At 41.1% G+C, this 21,412-nt stretch overlaps 1 protein-coding gene across 1 annotated transcript; it reads left to right on the forward strand.

Moving 5' to 3' along the window:
• Positions 1 to 107: 107 nt before the first annotated feature.
• Positions 108 to 20,985, forward strand: ANGPTL5 (angiopoietin like 5). The gene is made up of 10 exons (XM_006032936.3): positions 108 to 182; positions 5,249 to 5,358; positions 6,128 to 6,273; positions 8,342 to 8,489; positions 9,583 to 9,686; positions 10,178 to 10,271; positions 11,528 to 11,628; positions 17,509 to 17,629; positions 19,308 to 19,493; positions 20,648 to 20,985. Exons 3-10 carry the CDS (start codon positions 6,172 to 6,174, stop codon positions 20,965 to 20,967), a joined length of 1,176 nt encoding a protein of 391 aa, XP_006032998.1. The 5' UTR covers positions 108 to 182; positions 5,249 to 5,358; positions 6,128 to 6,171; the 3' UTR covers positions 20,968 to 20,985.
• Positions 20,986 to 21,412: the final 427 nt, after the last annotated feature.

Here is a 21,412-nt window from a genome sequence, read left to right on the forward strand (position 1 = left end):
GGCCCGCCGGAAAGGTGGATCGGATCCTCTCTTGAGCTCCTTGTGACCCTAGGAGCCCCCAGGGATCCTGGCTGCCATCCCCAGCAGGCCAAAAACTTATTTGTGCCCGCCAGTTTCTGTAGTGGTTGGCGTGGATAGGGAGCCGTGTCATTTGGCATAAATGGGGAGCTGTGTCTTGGTTGGTGAGGATGGGTTGGCATGGATGGGGGGCCATGTCTTGGTTGGCGAGGATGGGTTGGCATGGATGGGGGGGCCGTGTCTTGGTTGGCATGATTAGGGAGCTGTGTCTTGGTTGGCGTGGATAGGGAGCCGTGTCTTCGGGCTTTGGGTGCAGAGGAGTGCGAGGTGAACCGCTGCTGCCATAGCTCCATCCTTTAGGGACAGGCCTGTTTACTACTTTCATGGGATTGTGCACCCCTGAAAGGCCATGGAGAAAATAACTAAACAAACGAAAAAAAGAGGACGGGTTGGGAGCAAGGTTGCAGTTTCAGAAGCAGGGATCCAGAAGGGGACCCAGAGCAGAGCGCACTGTCCAGCACCCACTGCCCCCTGAAAGAGACAAAGGAGCCTGCAGGCACCAGCTAGCAAAACTCCTTGTGGAGATGTACGTGAAGGAGTGAGAGGAAGACAGACAGCCTCACACTCATCCAGGTTCCCCATGGTCAGAGCCTCCTTCATGGTCTGTTCGATGGCCAGCTTAACCAGAGCCAGAAGGAGGGTTGGCCAGGAGGTCCTGGAGCTTGGTGGGGCTATGGATGGGGAGGATATAACAGAGAATGTGCGGGAAGAAGAGCAGCCATAGCAGGAGGTTTTAGTGGAAGCAGAAAAGGGACTGCAACCTGGGGTACTGGAGGTAGGCATGTGCCAGTGTCTGCCTCTTTTGACAGAAGTGTCGGGGTGTCCATAAAGTACGCCACATATATGCCCCTGTTGACCGCTTAAAGGAGGAGCTGCCAGCTGAGGTCTCTGAGGAACTGAAGTAGTTCTTGGGATTCCTTTAGGGCAGGGGTGGGAATGATTTTGGGCGGAGGGCCTCTTAGTGAGTTTTGGCAAGGCATTGACGACCACATGACAGGCAGCCAGGGGCAGATAAATATTAACTTTTTAAATTTTTAGGTGCCCCACGGGCCGGATAGAATAGCCTGGTGGGCCGCATCTGGCCCACGGGCCGCAGTTTGCCCACCCCTGCTTTAGGGACAGGAAGCAGGCTACTTTCAGCTTTCCAGCAACACAGAAAGAATAGGGAAATGACCCAGATCATCTGGTAATAACTGATGTACTGAACCAATGGTGTTAGACATAGTCTGTGGGCTGGATCTGGTCTGCAGCATATTCTGGCTGTCTGGTCCCTGGTGATGTCCCCTGGGTCTGATCAGACCGATACAGGACGTGGCGTTGGACCCTCTCCCCTTACCCCAACACACCTGATCTGGAAGTTGCTTCAGCTAGTCTCAGACCTATACTGTGTGCAGCGTGGATCCTGGTGTGTACATGCAGGGCAGGTCCCTGACCAGCTGAAGTGGGTACTGCGTGTGGTGCAGTCTGGCTGGGGTGGCCACTGTGTGTCATTTCAGCCAGACTGCACTGCATGCAGCGCCCATTCCAGTCACTCCATAATCTGTGCAGCATGCAGTATGAGTCCCAGACAGGCTGGAGCAATCACCAGATTGGGTATACTGGGGGAGAGGGATGGGGTACCTGGGACAAATATGTCCTGCGGACCAGTCCTATGCCAGTCATCTGGTTTGCGGGGCAGGGTGAGTTTGACATCCCTACCATAAGCGATGGGGAACAAGTCACCACAAGATTTTAATGTAGGGGCTACCTTGTAAGAAATAATAGTGTTTGCTTCATTGCTCACTTTTATGAAAAGAACCTACAAGATAGTTTCATAGTTGTAGGGTCGGAAGGGACCTGAGCAGATCATCAAGTCCGAGACCCTGCCATGGGCAAGAAAGAATGCTGGGGTCAAACGACTCCGGCTAGGTGATTATCCAGCCTCCTTTTGAAGACCCCCAGGGTAGGGGCGAGCGCCACTTCCCTTGGAAGTTGGTTCCAGATCCTAGTCGCCCTGACTGTGAAGTAGCACCTCCTGATATCTAGCCTGAATCTGCTCTCCATCAACTTATGGCTGTTATTCCTTGTTACTCCCAGTAGTGCTCAGGGGAACAGGGACTCTCCCATTGCCTGCTGGTCTCCCTTGGCCAGTTTATAGACGGCCACCAGATCCCCTCTCAGCCTTCTCTTGTGGAGGCTGACTCCAACTGGGGCCTGACCAGTGTCGCATAGAGGGGGAGGATCACCTCCTTGGACCTGCTCGTGATGCATCTGTAGATGCACGACAAGGTGAGGTTAGCCTTCCTGACTGCATCCCCACATTGGCGGCCCATGTTCATCTTGGAGTCTATAATGACTCCAAGATCCTTTTCTGCCTCTGTGCTGATGAGAAGGGAGTTCCCCAGCCTGTAGGTGTGCTGCTGATTCTTTCTCCTTGGGTGCAGTACCCTGCACTTGTCAGTATTGAATCCCATCTTATTCTCATCCGCCCACTCCTGTAACCTGTCCAGATCCAATTGCAGCCTGTACCTCCTTTCTAGCGTGCTGACTTCTCCCCACATCTTAGTGTCATCTGCAAATTTGAACAAGGTGCTTTTCACCCCCTCGTCCAAGTTGCTGATGAAGATGTTGAACAGTGCGGGCCCGAGGACTGAGCCCTGGGGGACCCCACTGCCCACATTCCTCCAGGTCGAAAATGACCCGTCCACCACCACTCTGTGGGTGCGGCCCTCCAGCCAATTGGCGACCCATCTGACTGTAGGCATCGACACCACGATCTCATTTTTTAATGAGAGTGGAGTGAGAGACAGTGTTGAAGGCCTTCCTAAAGTCCAGAAAGACTACGCCTACCGCAACACCTGCGTCCAAGGTTTTTGTGACCTGGTAAAGATTCGGTTGATATAATCTGATCATATCAAACTTGACAGATTTTATTAGGTTCTAATTGTTAAAACTGAAGGATCATACATTTTACAATTAGTATTGTTTCTTCCAAAATAAAGAAACAATTTCAATGATTGTTAATAATGGGATGCTGATGGCAACTGGTGTCATTAAAATAGATAGCACTTCTCTTTTTAACTTGTTTTTGATTGCTTAGAACTTCAACTTTACCAACCCCTAATCATTCAGGTTAAACATTTTCATTTGCGTGTTCTTTCGCAGATTTATTTATTTGCTTTCAACAAAAATGATTCATCTTTGTTTTAGAATGAAGTTAAGGGAAAACAGTGTTAAAACTGCTAAACCATTTTTCTGACTGTTTGGGGGAAAGTGTCTCAGACTTTTTATCAGCAACTTAACATTTGTCGAGAGAGGCTCTATTCCTGTTTCCATAAAAACCCATCCAGGGATTGTGGCTCCAGTCATGAATACAGGCAAAATGAATCATCTTTCCTTTAATCCTAGAATTTCCTAACCTCTTAGTGTTTTATTTTGTAATGTTAATGATGTTTTCATTAACTTGTCTTTTACATGTAATTCGTTAGAAACATCAGATAATTAAAGTACATTTGTGACTGAATGTCTTTGTAATGCATATTTACTGACAAGCGTATCTTGAATGACTGCCAACTGATTATTGAACTGTTGTTAATTGATGAGCTTTATTTTTCAATGTTTCTTAGTCTGAAACAGGGCATTGGGTGTTTTGCCTGAGTGAGGAGTAAAGATCAATTCCTAATCATACATGGGCTAGATCAAGGCACCCTAGGGTGCCTTGAGATCCTTTCAGGTGTCCTGTGGGATTTACAGCGGTGATCCCTCAAGATTGAGGATGACCACTCCCATGGATCAAGTAAGGGATTGTAGATAAGTCAGTTTGGCTAAGATCCCTAGAGTCACAGACTGGCAAATGCCACAGGCGGTGGTTAAAAGGAGGGTCAAACCATGGATTTCTTGGTCTTGTTTCCTTTCCTTCCATTTCTGTTGTTTATCTGTCTCCAGGGCAAGATGGTTTTCCTCAAAGTAAGCCGTAGACCTGTCCCAGGCTAGTTTTTCCCAATTTGTGGTGTCAATGCCACCCTTCTTAATGTTTGCCTTGAGGGTGTCCTTGAAGCATTTCCTCTGGCCCCCATGTGTTCTTTGTCCTTGGCTGAGTAGGGAGCATAGCAGTTGTTTCAGCGAACGTACATCAGACATGCGCACACAGTGCCCTGCCCACCACAACTGATGTCGAATAATCAACACGTCCATACTGGTGGCGTTGTCATCGGTGAGGACACTGGTGTGATGATCCTCCTACTTTATGCCAAGGATCTTCCACTGGTGATAACACTCCAGGCTTTTCAGGTGTTCCCTGTAGGTCACCCAAGCTTCACAGCTGGGTGGGATTCAGTACAATGTTAGCAGTATTAGGTGTGTAAAACATGATTCACAAGATAAACCTAGAGATTTTAAATAGGAACCCACTGTGTTAAAAGCATTCTGTCCTTTTGTGGTCTTTCTGAGTTCTTAGCAACAGGAGAATTGCTCTATTATTTTTTGCAGTCTAAAATCAAATGAAAACTAAGAGCTGACATTTTCCAATGGGAGTCTTGACTCTAGTGAGAGGAGCCTCAAGTCTAAAATGTTGAGAACCATTGAGCTAGATTATAGGTTTATTGCCCTGCCTTGCCCTGCCCTGCCCTACAAGAGCAGGCCACTTTTCTGTTTTTGCCAGGGAATTAATCTGCTATGGCCCTTCATCTTGTTGCAGTACTTCTCTGTGAGTTCCACTCGGCCATGCTGCATGGAATGAGGAATGGCAGACACAAGGATTGAATCCAGGTGCTGAAATCATGATCAGGGGCAGGCCAAGGTCTAGAAGCCAGAGTTAGGAAGTCACAGGTCACACTTGGCCAGGATCAGAGTGAAGAATGATCCCCGGGTCAGAAGCTGAGGGTTACAATTGGGAGGAAACCCAAAGTTGGAATCTGACACAGTTACCAGAAGAGCAGGGGCCAGTGTCAAGGCCAGGTACTAGGATCAGAGTAGTCTCTGACCTGCTGGTTTTAAGGCTGGTATTAGGGAGGAATTGGTCTCCTGTCATCACTGTCTAAGTAATGACTGCCCACCAGAGGGATGACTCATCCTGAGCTTGAATCGTGATTCATACAGCATGGAAGGAGGCACCACATGGTTTCTGCAGGCAGCTAGCACACTTCCACGTGCTTGACTAAAATACGAACAAAACGTTATTGGTGTCTTTCAGTGTCATATAGAGATGCTGTGAAACCGTTTATAACAATTGATGGTCTCATTTTGGGTGATACTGAATATTCCAAGCTGCCGTTGACTTAGATGAGCATCCACAACTCTCATGTAAGATTCAGTTTCCAAATCCAGGTACTTTTTGGGTGTGAAATTTTTATAGAGCTTATAATTAAGGCTTCATGCTTTTAAATGTTCATTTTTTCCTGTTTTTCAGATTTTTACATATACTATGACCATATAGCAAAGGGAAAATACTTTTTTTCTTAAACTATTTTAAAAGTTAGCCCACTCTCATTCCCTTTATTCCTAGAGATATGTCAAACTGAGCTTGAGAGATCTCTCAAATCTATTACTGGCCTCTAAAAAAAATTTCAACATAGCACAGATGAATTACTTTTTATAGACACATAGTCTCAGACCTTTTTTTTTTTTTAAAACCACAGTGTGTAGTTATCATTTTTAAGTTAAAACCAGAAACCTACATATTCTGGAAGTGCTTCTTCAGCACTGCTGGTACAACAATACAGTAGTTTCATTTTCAAGGTAAACACATTTAAAATGATTAAGATGCAGATTAACTATTTTTTAACCAACCTGATCCACTCAGTTCATGTTCAAATGGTAACATATATCAAGACCTAGCACAATCTAATTAAACTAAAGTGTTAATATATTTAGTTCTGTGATATGGGGTAATATGAAGTACTTGCTTGCAGGGTGAAAACTGAATTATATGAGATGCAACAATCTGTTGTGTAAATAAAATACGTTTTATTAAATCCAGGCATAAAAGGATACATGTGTTGGCTGCTGTTTGTGCTGTAAGCATTCCCAAATACTTAACTTAAGACTTCATAGTGTACAATCCTTTCCACAGAAATCTGAAACCAGGCAAAGCATTTGCATTTCTTCAAGTAAAAGATGATCCACTTTAGTGCAACTTCATTGATTTGTCTGAATATATTTTTATTCAGTTGTGGAGGAAAGATTGTGTTAGGTAACATCAGACCCTGTTCTACTAAGGTAAGCTTCTTAATTACATTACTCTGATAAAATAATTAATGCAACTGAATAGAGATTCAGAATACTGAGTGATGTTTTTGAAATAGATTGTCTTATTCCAGATGGATTATGAAGTATAGAGCAGTTAAGTGGCCTTTGATAAGGAAAAATATGTCAAAATTGTTAGCAACAAGTCAGTTAATTAACACAGCTTTTTAAAATTTGTTTTTTATTTAACATTTGAATCTTAAGGCCAGAATCTGATCTTTACATCAGTATAAATCCAGACTAATTTATTTGCTTCTGTCGCTCAGATTTAGACCTGCATAACTTAGGTTAGAATCTGATCTTTTGTTTGTTCATATACTTTTGTGTTTTTGGTTTTGTTTTTAAATAAATACTGGATAAGAAAGATGGACTGGCCATTAATTGAACATCTGGTGGGTAGCCACAATGAAACCTTGGTATAAAACTCTGGTTCAAGAATGCTATTTTTAACTGTTACATAAATTTTCTTGTGTTGTGTTTATTTTGAAATAAGAGACTAGATGCTGTGGCCCAAGAAAGAAACACAGTAATCTACAGAGGAGACAAAAGATGTAAATGTAGAAATAATTCAGAAGATTGTCTTAAAAGATAGAAAACAAAAAGATTTTACAATTTTAACTTTCACCTTTTAAAGTGAAAATCAGCTCCCGGCGGAAAACTTTCCAGTGTTATGCCACTGTAGAGTCACTGCCAGAAGGAGGAATCTGTAGCAGGAAGGGAGGATGAGTATAGTGAAGAAATATTCAGGACTAAATAAGTTTTTCCTTTTAAAATCTGAATGTTTTAAAAAAGTATACCGCAGTTTGAAAAACCACAGAATATAAACACAATACACGGTCTTGCTAAAATGCTGATATTAATAAGCAGTACAATCAGCCTTGAACAGGAAAAGAACATTTGGAAAGTCAATTGCAGTATTTTCTTTTTCACAGAGCAATGTACAAATAAATCATTGGTCCCTAATCTTTGCTATCCCAGAGCTAACAGATGACAAGCTGGGAATAATACCATAATTTTTATGGTAGGGTTGCTTTGTGTCTATTTTGAAATAAGAGACTGGATGCTGCAGCTTAAGAAACAAACCAACTATCATACAGAGGAAACACGATAGAGCTCTGTGGGCTTTATTGTAGGTGTCTCTCTGTCAGCCTCAGTTTTAACTGTTTTTCTCTCTGTGGCTGTGGTCAGTATCAGAGGGTCTGACAGGCAGTGTGTTGCCCATGAGCTAGGGACCACAGTTTTACACTATCCAGTTATGAGTTGTTGCAAGTATTGTTATAAGGGACACTTAAGACTCTCATAACAAAAAGGAATTGGAGAAAATATTTTTCCATTTCTTATCTTGACAGATCTTTGAATATGTACTTTTATGGTTTCTTTCTCTCTTTGTATGGTCTTCTGCACGGGACCAGGGACATAGAAACCCTCCCCCCCCTCTAAAATATTAAAATAGTTTAATAAATCCACAAAAAATTATGGGGACATAATTTTGACACTACTTTCCTTTCCTCTAATACATACTTTACCTTAAAATCTGATTATTTAAATTGTGTTCATGTAAATATTTACCTTCCACTTCAGAGGAATTTAAGACTTTTTTTTCCTAAGGAGTTCACTAAGGACCTACCCCTTCAGCAGACTGTAAATACAATAATTTAGATGTGGTATGGGAAGCATCTTCTAGTGAATATGGTACCTCTTATATTGTGAATGGCCCAGTAGTATTTGGCAGTTCAGGTATGGTTTACAATGCACAGTGTAAAGGTTAGTAACTTTTAAAAATTTTTACAAATTCATCCCTGTCTCAATCCTGTGAGATGCTGCGGAGCAGGAAACACTCCAGATAATTTTGCAGGATATAACACTTTGTTTTTTCTGTGATTTATTAGGTGACAATTATAGTTTACACTACTTGAACTTTTTAAAAAGATGATATGGTGGAACATTTAAATGATACCTTGCCTTGTTTCTGATTCTCAGGAACTATTTTATATATGTTTTATGATTAATTTAATTTTCCCTCCATTGTTTGGTATAACAGGGTACACCCAATGTCAATGTTATGGAAGAACCTCATAAAGCAAGTGAGAAAAATAAATCGGCAGATATTTCAAAGCAAAAAGAACAATGCCTTGTACCATGTAGTGTTCAAGCAAAGATGTTACGTGGAGAAAAACAGTACATGTGCAGTATGTATTTTTTGAGAAAAGCTTTTGCTTCAGCAGTGAACAGTACGCTACACTATGCAGCATTTATTTCATTCTGCCTAAGAATATGTACCAGCACCTGACCCACAAGGCAAATGATTTACTACTGAGCACAGAAGGCCTGTGCCATGGTCTGTCCCTAGTGCAGATGTCTACCTGGGAGAGGACTCCTTGTACTCTCTTCTGCATTGCCATGGTACACGGGCACTAAAGCAGTCTGCACCAGAATATTTTAACAGAGCTCTTATATTTCTCTTATAGTATACCATATGCTTATAGCAGGGGTTTTCAGCATTGGTGCATTGTTCTCTAAGCATCCCAAATGTGATGAGGATGAGATTCTTGTTTGCACAGAGGCAGATCTTCAGCTTAATTGACATAATTCCACACAAGTGAATGGAGCCATGCCAATTTGCATCCACTGAGGATTTAAGTCTCATTCAAGCTCTCTGAAATAAGTTACCTTCAATATTCACTCAGGCCCCTGGCAGATGTTATGCTTAAAACATGATTAACTGGTTAGTCATGTTTTAAAGTGTAATCTGTCCACATGTTCAGGCAGTTAAGGGTACAACAAAAAGCAAAAACAGCCACAAAATTATTACATAAGAATGCATAATGATCTTGTGGCTGGTTTCAATCTTGCCTTAAAATGCATGATTAAAATGTCTGTGTGGCTGGGTGGAATTCGGTGGGGCTCGAACAAGTCCCTGTGTGGTCCCCATGCTGTCCCCAGCCAGCTGGTTAGTGGCCAGCTCCAGGGGCTCAAACTGCCTAATGGGTCCCTGGAGCCAGCTGACTATCAGCTGGTTGGGCACTTTTGCTAGTCCCTATTTGTACTGGCAAGTAGGGCATAGTTGGGGTCTGATTCACCATCCCAAAATTGCACATCTTGCCATGCACATGTAGCATGGCAGGAGGTATGAATCTTGGGATTGCAGGACAGATCCCATCTTGCCTTTTTAACTGAATGTTGTCAGTGGTCTTAAACTTTATGAAACAGATATGGAGTTTATTCAGCTTAAAATGGGTCTTCAGTTTTATAATGTAATGGTTGACAATACCTCTTTTCAAGGAAATCTGCAGAGTTCTCTTGTTGAATATGCAAGAAGTACAAAACAAATGATAAGAAATATGATGGATGATCAACAGTCGTCTTTGGATTATCTTTCTAATCAGGTTTCTAATCATTTTCCTTTATACTTAGTGAATTTCCTTTAATTTAGCATGGTTGTTGTTGCTAAATAATAAGTTTATAATTTACTTAAAACAATAAAATCTCAGATGTAGTTCTCTACTGCCTTCCACTTTGGACAGTGATTTACACTTGTATAAATGCCATGGACAATACTGCCATGCTAATTTGACTGTACTTTACAGTGTACACTCACTTTGTATAGATATTAGGGCCTGGTCAAAGTCCCAACTGGTCCATTGAAAGACTTTTCTTGATGTTAGTGCTGGTTGGTTCAAGACCTAATAGACTACAGACACAAGATGTGGAAAATTCGGTGTTGAGTTCAGTACATTAATACATTAGGCATGTGCATTGCTATTTGTCAGTAAAACAAATTTCAGAGCGCACGCGCCTGGGAGGGAATAAGCAAGTCTTTAGAATTCAAATCTTGCTGCTCCAGTCTGAGTATATTCAAATGACCTTATGCTTGCAGGTGAATGAACTTATGAACAGGGTCCTTCTTTTGAATGCAGAAGTATTGCGAAAACATTTGGATCTGCTTCCTTACAAAACAGTTCAGTCTCATGGTAAATACTTACCTTGCTTAACCTTTACACTTCACTGTTTACCTTTATGATATCCTGACAAAAAATAAGATAAGCACAGCGAAGAAAATATGGGATTTATAGTACCTACTTGGTGTTCACTCTCCATATATCATCTTTGGAAAATTTGTAAAATGTTTAAAGGTGTTAAGTGTTGAAATAATGTTGTAGCTCTGAGGGTCTAGGAAATATGCAAGAGGCAAGGATATTTTTGAGGGGTGATATCGTTAGTTGGACCAACTGCATGTGTGGGAGAGATTTTAGGCAAACATAAACTTTGTTCCTGATAATGGCAGCTCCTACTGCTGTTTTTAAACCAAGCTTACTTTAAGTGGAAAAAATCATGCAAAGTATCAGGCTTAGACTTGGCCTGATCCTGTGACTTGAACGGGCTTGATACTGTGAGGTGCTGAGTTCTGTAGTGAGAGGACAGGATTCTTAGTACCTTGTAAATTAATGCTTCTTTGCTCCTACTGGGTAAAAGTCACACCTGTGCATAAAACCAAGTACAAAACCTCTGCTTCACATAAGTACTCTTTGTTTTCACCCTTCCAAGCAGAGGAAATTTACTTCCAAGAAGTCCCATTAACTTCTATGAGACTGCTTACTTTGCTAAGTCAACCAATAATTGAGCTCAAACTCAGAAACAGAGCAGTTTTGATATATAGTTTGATTAAAAGATTAATAAACTATGAATCCAAATATCTGCAAAGGAAGGTTAGGAATTATTTTAGAGTCTTATCCTGAAATCCTTACTTGGATAGAACTTCCATTGACTCAGTATATGAGGCAAGGATTTTTGTGGATATCTCTTACTGGAGCAACTACATGATAAGGATAGATTTAAACAAGTTTTCAAATGAAGGGAATTCTTAATACGAAATAACGTGTAGGATCAGACCTGTGATGTATAATATTTACATTCTCTTCAGTGCTATTTTTTATTACAAATTATATTCCATCTTTATCTTTGGCCAGAAGAGGAAATCTTCTGTAGGAACTTTCTAAAGGGGTATTGTATAATGGAAGTTCTCTAAAATTTGTCATTTTCTGATCATACCTGAGAAAATTTTCATTAAAAAAAACTATGACAAATGATCATTTTATATTTTATCTACAACAAAATATAATTTGAGATTGTTCAAAATTCCTTAGCAAAATGTCTGCCTATATGTGTTTAACCATTATTTGGTTTTACGGTGCTTAGCCTGCACTGCACTGAATAATTTGTTTTCTAGGACTGGATTGCACTGATATTAAAGATACCGTAGGTTCTGTTTCAAAAACTCCATCTGGCCTGTACATTATTCACCCAGAAGGATCAAATTTTGCGTATGAGGTAACAAACTTATTTCACATTGAACAGACTTTGCTTGAGAATATATAATAAGAATGTTTTATAATTTTTAATTATTTTCTTTGATTGTTTTTCAGTATCAGAATTGTATTAAAAATCATCCAGGTGTCTGTGCCATCATTACTATTTGAAATCTTTCCCATAAATAATTTTAATCTTTGGTGTAGAATTTTGGTATCCTTATCATGTAAAATGAATTCCATGTGGAAGAGAAAAGCTTAGTATCTGATGTACCATATACATCTCTCATGCCTTCTCACACCCAATAAAACTGATAATATGTTCAGAGATAAGAAGGTCAGGTGCAGAGAGGATTAGCAATTGTTCAAGATAACAGCAATTCTGTGGTGTAGTAGGAAATTAAATGCAGGTTCCCTTGATCCAAAGGCAGTGTCCTAACAGCAGGACCATCCTTTTTTCTACAAAGAATCTCACAGTGTTCACAAGTGTTTGTGCTATTGTCATGGGCATGAATAGCAGGGCTATGGAAGTAGCACAAGGCACAATGTGACAACTAAACAGAACTTGAGGGGCTGGAAGAAATTCTCTTAGGCCGCATAGACCTCAAGATATTTACTTGCAGTGGCTATTTTATTAGTCTCTCAAGCTATTGCCAAAACTGACAAGGACGCACAATTTTAACATAGACACTGTTTCTCAGTGTGGCTGCCAGTGCCAGTGATGCTCCAGGTATGGTGCATAGGCTGCATCTAGCCCATAGAGCTGAGTTGTCTAGCCCATGGGGCTCCCCATGAGTGTAGAAATATGGCAGTGGGGGCAGTGGTGGCAGTGTAAATTGCCATGGCTCTGAGAGTCCTATAGCAATTAATGCTTCCATCATTCCCCTGTTACTACACATGCAGCACCATGTTATCCTACTCGTGGGATCCCCGTGAGTTGGATAACATGGCCCCGCATACTGGTTTTGCCCTGATGTGCCAGAGCCAGTCTGTGGCCCGGGCTGTTTGCTGACTGGCCCTGCCCCACTCATCTGGCCCATGCACTGTAAAGGTTGAGGACCACTGGCTTAAACATATTCTTTTCTTATCTAAGAACTAAGTAAAGCTGTAGAGAAAGTTAATGCTGATGGAATGGATGGAAAACAAATTTTACAAGAGGAAACTAAAAGAGAATGGCTTGTTTAGCTCGGCCAAATGAAGGCCAAGGCAGGATACAACTGTTGTCTGTAAATCCATTATGAGTAAGCACTAGAAAAGGAAGACAGTGGGACAAGAAAAATTGGTATGAAGTGCCCATGAATAAATTTGCATTGGAAATTAGAAAATTATTCCTAACCAGCAAAACAGGGAGCATCTCCTGGCTCAGGAAAAGGATAGCCAATCAGGATATATTTGGTTGAAGATAAAAGTTATGAGATGGTACTGATGGGAGGCTTCAGTATCTGGACATCTGCTGGATGAAAAAGGCAGCCAAACATAAAACGTTGATCCAATTTCTAACTTGTGTGGAGGACAACTTTGTGTTCTAGAAGGTTGAGGATACAGCTAGAGGAACATCTATCTTGGATCTTGCTGTGACAATAGGGAAGAATTGGGGAAGATATGAAACTGATGGGAAACTTGAGGAAGCTATTGCAGTATGATAGAATTCAAGATCCTGCAATGGTGAAAGCAGGAAGTTAGCATAACTAAGACGCTAGATTCCAAACAGGTGGATTTCAATCAAATCAAGGAGTTAAAAAGCATGGTGCCATAGGAAGATAGATTGAAGGCTAAAGTCATCCAGCAGGGCGCAGTATAGGAAGCCCAACAAGAAACTGTTATTACTCAATGGAACTACAAGAAGGATTTTAAGAGACCAATGTGGCTGCACAAGAAGCTTCTAGGATGCCTCAAATGTTAAAGAAAAGCATACAGGCAATGGAAAAATGGGCAGGTCACTGAGGAAGCAAACCAGTAAATAGCAAGAACCTGATAGGACAAAATCAGGACAGCAAAGGCAAAAGATGAGCTGCCTCTGAGGGAATTTAAAGACAACAAGAAGAGGTTCTATAAGTATGTTGGCCGGAAAACAATGACCAAATAAGCTGTGGATCCATGTAAACCCTTGCACCTGTGAGTAGGAAGGGGGGAATGTAGCTGGAGGCAGGTTGCAGACAGCCTGTGGGCTAAGCCACAGTAGATGTGAGCTGCCTATGTGAACTTAAGCCATGGGCTGAAAAAGGACAGACTGCTAATGAGTGAATCAACAGAACCTGGGTGATGGGAGCAGAGGATGATATCACATGACCAGAAGGGGGCTGGGCTTGGGGCATATAAGCCCTGTTTCTGGTCTTCAAGGGGGCAATCAGACCAGTCCAAAAGTGGTACCTTGGTGACCCAGAGAGGTTTGTATTTGTGTTAGGACCAGTTAGGTTGGCATTTTGTGTTTTCAGTTTAACCAGAGGACTGGATTGTGGCTGAAGGGGAGGTGGACGCCACGTAACAGGATGCCTAGGACACTCTGGGTGTCAGGCCCCTCCAAAGGGGCAGGGGGAGTGAGCTAGGATAGAGTTAAGAGGGCCAGGGCCTGGGCATAAACAGAGCAAGCTGAGTGAGGGCTGAGGACTTGGCCAGGGGAAAAGGCAGCCAAGATGGCTGACTCCCCAACAGGTGCAGAGAGGCCTGTGATATGCTGCCTTAAAGGGGATGCATCTTGAGAGAAGTACAGAGACCCCCAGGATTGAGTGTGGACATACAGGAAACCTTGCTATTCATGGATTTGGCATTTGCCGTTTCAAATATTTGCGGTGCCGTGCCAACCCATGCTCTCTCCCCGCTGGCAGCATGATGACACTTACAGCGCCATCGCCATCCGTGGGAGCTCTACGCTTGCCTCCACGGGGCTCCCACTGCTGTCAGTGCAGCCGTGCCCCCCCCCCCCCCCCCCCCCCGGCCGCTGGGGGCACACTCCGTTCGTGATGCAGTACAGTATGTATTCATAGATTTCGCCATTTGTGGGGATCTCTAGAACGTATCCCCCGCGAATGGCAAGGGTCTGCTGTACTAGCAAGGAAAGAGCTGGCATGGGGAGCTCCAGAGAAAGTACTCCCAGGGATCATCACCTCAATAAACTAACAATAACATCAAAGGCATGGCAGGTGAGGGACAGAGGTGGGGTGGGACTGGAGAGAGCAGCAGACGGGTCAAACCTCCACCTGCTGGAACTGGGGGTAGCAAACCCACAAGGCTTGTTACAGTTCACTGTTAAATAGCTAGGGGGAACTCTTAACAGAAGCCACCAAGAAGGCAGAGCTACTCAACACATACTTTGCCTGCATCTCCTCACAAAAATTAAGCTGCAACCAGACAGCTAATATGGATTATTTGGATAAGGAAGGAGCCATGCTGAGTGATGAGATAATGAAAGAAATGGTCAGAGAGCTTTTGATGTGTCTGAATGATCTCAAGTCAACAGAAGATGCTCGATTCCAGAAAGAGCAGGGCAGGGCTGGCTGAATATCATCCCAAGGTACTGAAGGAAGTGGTAGAGGTGATTTTGGAGGCATTGGTAATAGCATTTTTGAAAGTGTGGGAGATGGGAGAGGTACCAGAAGCATGGAAACTTATTGCCCCTCTGTAAAGAAAGGGTAAAAGGAGAACCCATGGAACTACAGATGGGTTAGGCTCACCTGAATGCCCAGGATGCATATCCTAAAGAAGTCCATTTGAAACCATCTGGAGAAGGAAGCACTCATCACAGGCAGTGAGCATGGATTTACTAAAAACAAATTGTGGCAAACAAACTTGATCTCCTTCAACAAACTAACTACTTGGGTGGATGAAGGGAATGCTCTGGGTGGATGAAGGGAATGCTAATATATCTGGACTTCAGCAAAGCTTTTGACAAAATCCTGTAAACATACAATATTGGAGAAATGTAAGCTAAACCAAACTACTATAAGGTGCATAGACAATTGGCTTAAGCAGAGGGTAATTATAAATGGATCCATGTCAGAATGGCAGCAGGTTTTGAGTAGTCTCTCACAGAGATCTGTCCTAGGGCTGTGCTGTTCAACATGTTTATTAATTATTTGGATGCTGAACTAGAGAGCTTCTTGAGAAAATTTTCAGGTGACATGAAACTGGGAAGGACTGAACATTTTGTACAAGATCACAATTAAGCAAGATCTTAACAGATTGAAAAATTGGACTGGAGCTAACAGAATGAAGTTCAGTGCTGACAAATGCATGGTGCTCTGTTCTCATCTTAGTTATGGCCTGAGATCTCATAGTGGCTAGACGAAATTCTGCAAGGACACTTTGAAGGCATATCTTAGGAAGACAGATGCCAACATCAAGAGCCATAGGAGGAGCTGGCTGCTAACTGACTCCAATGGTGCTAGAACCTCAATAAGCAGCAGCCCATTTTGATGTAAAGTGTCCTGCCCTTGAAGCAGAGAAGAAAGAGTGGACAGTGGCAAAGGAGAAGAATCCAACCCTACAGCTTATTCTCTCCTGTGGAAAGAGCTGAAACATCTGCAGACAGATCCATGACTCAAGGATTGGACTCTCAAGTCACTTTAAGACCCATCAGTGGGCTGTGGCAGAGATCATCTTGGAATCAAGGGATTGCCAGTGATTTACAGAGGAAGATATAACTACAACCTTTCAGTGAGGAGAGGGATTTTTTACTCTCCCTGCTATAACTTTTGCCAGATGCATCTAAAATTATAACATTAATTTAACTTCAAAAGTAACAACACATGATGCATTGCCAAGGCATTCAGTCAGGAGTTTAGAAGGTTTGCAAAATATAACTAAAACACAAATTTGTAAAAAGGCAGACTAGTCCTGTAAAAATAATTTCCAGCAAAAATAAGCAATCTTTTAAAAGTAACACAATAAAATAAAACAGCCTCAGGTGCAGGAACAGACATAGAAGTATGTTCAGGACATTCAGGTCCTGTTCTCATCTGTGCCACATTTTCTCTGTGACTTCCAGCAAAAGAAAAGAGGCAATAAGTGGTTTAGGATGTCCAGTGTGAGCCAGCATGCTTGATTTTCAGAAGTGCTGAAAGCCTGTAGCTTCAGCTGAAATCAAGGGAGCTACAGAGGCTTATCACCTCAGCATATCAGTCCCAGGATGCTTCTGGTAGGGCATGAGAGAACAATGAGATAATCAACACCAATGGTCATTTCTGGATATTTGGGACTTAGTTGGTGATATAGTTCTCTTTTGGTAAGTTTGGATTGGTACTGCTTCACAGTGTTGCTGAGAGGTATTTAGTCATATTAGTCTAAAGTCGGGCAGAAGACAGAGCATGGTGGCACCATGGAAGTTAACTGGCTCAGAGGGTCATGGGGTTTTGTAGGCTTCATCAGATGCTGAGAAGTTGTTTGTGAAGTTCATTGAGAGGTAGACTAAAAGTAGAAATGGGAAGAATGTGCATAAATCACCAGCCCTGAGTGGAGAAGCCCATCTGTCTATCATGTTGAAACTGTATCTAAGCGCAGTTTCTAACTAAAAGTAGTTCTGTGATGGGAAGTTGGTAATATATATCATGGCATGGCACTTACAGCTCAGGCCAAGGTAAAGATACCATATCACAATACTTATTGAGACACGCATATAATTTCTGATAATAATACAAGACATGTACATGTATGGAAAGCGGTTTCCCTGATTGAATGAATCTCTAGCAAGTCTTCCAACCAATTAACAGGCAAATTAAACAAAAAATTGTAGGTTACTAGTTACAGTGATCTGTTTTGAGTCCTTTTGTTGAAATGTTTCAAAGAGAAGTTACCTTGTAAAATTCTGAATGTTTGACTTAAAAATCATTATTTTCCATATTACAGCTGCATCAGTAAATGGTTGATCAAGATCTATTCACTCCAGCCATTCATGTGTCTGTTTTAGGTTTTGTGTGACATGGATTTTCAAGGAGGTGGGTGGACTGTGATTCAGAAAAGAACTGATGGGATAATTGAATTCCAGAGGACATGGTCTGAATACCTGGATGGATTTGGTGATCTATCTGGTAATATTTTTTACGTTCAAGAGATATTAAAAATCTGAAAAATGAAGATAAATTATATTTTATTAATGTAAAAAACAGGCCTTGGAACCAATCTGATTGCCACAGCATAGGCAAGACTCCTACAGAAGTCTAAGGGCCTTCTAGCTGTCTAAGAATTGCAAAATAGAGTTCTTGCTCTTTAAAAGTTACTTTTTATTATTTCATGAATTAAATTCTCTTCACTCCTCAGTAATAACCATCCCCAAATACAAATTCCATGCCTTTATTGTCAGAACCGTTAAAAAGTTCTTTTCCCCCTTTCATAATGTGGAAAGTATGTTTAAGATTTAAACAATACCTCAATCATTTTGATCACACTTCCAAACAACATTGTCTGTCAAGCAGAAACAAAACCTGCATAGTTTCATCTCATAGATGCAAGTTATGAAAGTCATGAGGCAATGAAAGGTGGGGTTATAATGGAAATGTTTCAGATGGCATAATGGTGGAATTATCTCCCAGCTACTCCCTTTCATCTAACAAATCCAAGGACAGCTCCTCTTCCAGGATTGTATCAATGGTAGTAAGAAGGAAAGATCATGACTTTTCAGCTCTGCAGCCGACTTTTGGACCTACATTTCTTAGAAACGAGCAGAAATATTAATTCTTAAATAAATTCTACTCAAGAGGATTGATTTAGATTTTTGTATGGCTGTACCATTTACAAATGAACCATTATGAGTAACATTGGATTATTTTGGGCCTAGCAGGTAACCCACACCCATTTTTGCTCAGTGAAAGGAATACTTCTCAGTGATTGCTGACAGATGTAAAACTGCGCCCCCCACCACACAAAAAAAATAAAATAAAAAATATGGCACTTTAAACTTGGCATACTCCCGTGCCGAGCCCAGCACATGCCCAGAAGAAGCATTGCATTAGTTGGAATCAGCTTTCCCAATGTCTGTATAGATCAGGCACTTCAGTGGGGCTTTTAAGGCACTTTTATCTAATAGCTGATTGAATCAGCTAATAGCTATTAGATAAAAGTGCCAAAAAGCCCCACTGAAGTTTCCAATCTATACAAGTGCCACAGAGCTGGGTCAAAGTAATGCACTGCTGCTTCTGGTAAAGCATGGTTTTGTTTTGGTTTTTTTCCATGTCTGTCAGTGTCCAGTGTTTTTAGATGCAAAGCACCCCTCAGAAAATGTCAGTTCTTAGCTTTCATTCCTTTATATGGCTTCAGAAAAGCAATAGTTTGATTTTTCTGTTACAAAGAACTCAGGAAGACCCCAACAGGTCAGTTTGTTTGTGACATTATGGATTCCTTGTTGAAATCTCTCGGTTTATCTTGTGAATCACATGTAGGATTTTGCACATCTAACTGTGTCAATATGCTGCAGCACCCTGGTTGAGAATCACTGAGATAGAGAATATATTAAAGGAAAAGATAAAATGAGGACAGTTCTCAATTCTGCATACACATTGCTGAGTCATAACAAAAGATAATGTGTATATGAAAATCCAGTTTGTGGACTTCCTAAGTGAATTGTCTCATTTCTTAAATCTTCCAAATGAACATATTCCTTTCAATCAGTTTTATCATCCATTTTGTTTGATTCAGGAAACAAAATAAAGTAGGGAAAAATGGAAGAGATCAATATGTTCTTAAGTAGGTTATATTACATTTCTTTTACAGGAGAATTTTGGCTTGGCCTGAGGAAAATTTTTCATATAGTAAATCAGAAAGCAGCCAGCTTCCAGCTTCATGTGGTTTTGGAATCTGAGGATGACAGATATGCGTATGCCTCTTATGACAATTTTTGGGTAGAGGATGAAGTATGTTCTTTTAAAATCCATTTAGGGCGCTATTCAGGAAATGCAGGTAAGACTGTCGTCTTAAGTATTAAAAGAAATCTATTTCCTCCCTGCAAAAGGTACAGAAGATGGAATGTTTAGGTAGGCTAATATAAAAAATGTCTACTTCTAAGTTGCATAGTATTTCTGTGCACAATGAATGTAAAAACTGTAAAAATGAGTAATGGTTACTGTTATGGTGATTGATTTCATGAATGCCACTTTTATGTGGGCATAAAACATCCAATTTTACATTAAGACCTTCTAGTTCCTTTTAAAAATTATGTTCAATGGAGTCATGTATCAATGAACTCTGCTAGCAAGGCAATTACAGTAGATTCTAGTTAAGGGAAAAAATATGAATTCAGTGTTAATGATGTTTCACTTGCTCTGGGCCTACATACTGAAGACGATGGGAATTTTTTTGATGTTGGTCACTTTGTTTGCAGACAGCTGCAAGGTGTTCAGTCACAGTGGCAGCCACAGACCTTTCTTTTGTGGATTGCGGCTGAGTCAGAATAGGTTATTGAAGCAAACAGACAGCAACCCAACCTCCCAGACTGGAAATATGGGAGTAGAGTAACTGGACCTGGAAATAATGTAGTGTGTTTCTGTCAGCTAGCTAATTAGGTCTGATGAGAATTTCCAGCAGTGCCACGCAAAGAGTGTGGCATGATTACCACAGAATAATTTATCCCTGATTTTACTCCATGGTGAATTTATTCTAATTAGGAACAGAAAGAAGGGCAGAACTTCTAAAATGGCTATGGGCAGTAACTGTTACAGTACCCTGACCACTAGGAAGTGAAGGGACTGGTTTACTTTGAGCAAAGGATGAAATTGACTAGGAGGGTTGACACATGATTTTTACACTCTTTTTACACTCTTGTGTAGTTACTCCTCACTATCTGAGGAGCAAATTTACTCCAGGGTGGAGTGACTTGTTTGGAGCCTTATCGTGTGAGTTGTTACACTTACACAACTGAGTAACATCAACACACAATCATTTTTTTTCTTTTCTAATTGTTATATCTTGCCACCTGGGATATTTGAAGACATGTCATTGTAACAAATTTGTAGGAAAAACCCCACAACTTAGTATGAAGTGGAAGTGTTAGCCTTTTTGTACAAAAATAATTCTCTCTCCATATAAGTAATCTACTTTGGATCTGTCTCAATCAGGTGATGCATTTCGGGGATACAGACAGGAAGATAACCAGAACGCAATGCCCTTCAGCACCTTTGATGTTGATAATGATGGGTGCAGGCCAGTGTGCACGATTAAGGAACAGCCTGTGAAGAGCTGCAGTAACTTCAGTGACAAGACAGGGTGGTGGTTCAACCAATGTGGCCTTGCGAATCTCAATGGTGTTCATCGTTTCACTGGAAGGTTTCTTGCAACAGGGATTCATTGGGATACGTGGACACTGAATGAAAAACCAGTCAAAATTAGATCAGTTTCAATGAAAATTAGAAGAACCTACAATCCTTATTTCAAATAACCACTTACTACAATCTAAAAAAGCTCATGTTTTGCAATTAGGCTTACTGTCATTCAACCTTTACAGTCTTTGTTAAATAATCCAGTTTTATGAGTTATCTTGGTTATTTATGACTAGCATTGCATTTTTCATTACAGGTTTGAATACTACTTAGTCAATTATATTTTCATTATTAGACTGTCAGGAGGAGCTTTGTTAGTGCTTTATACTACTGGATGTCAGCTGAAATGTGTGATTGTACTCTCATTCATGAGTGAGAAGGCTCTAAGTGTAAGGCATTTACAGTGTGAGGATTAGGCTTTTGGTATTCAGCTGCCTCTTACCTCCCTTTAGGATTGATGGTAGGATTGTAACATGCACAACAAGTATATTATGTTTCACAAATTATATTTAACATTATATTTAAAAATTAGTTTCTCTGCATATGTGAATTGCTAAGAACCAT

The sequence above is a fragment of the Alligator sinensis genome, unplaced genomic scaffold, assembly GCF_000455745.1.
Source record: "Alligator sinensis unplaced genomic scaffold, ASM45574v1 scaffold40_1, whole genome shotgun sequence".
NCBI lineage: Eukaryota > Metazoa > Chordata > Crocodylia > Alligatoridae > Alligator > Alligator sinensis.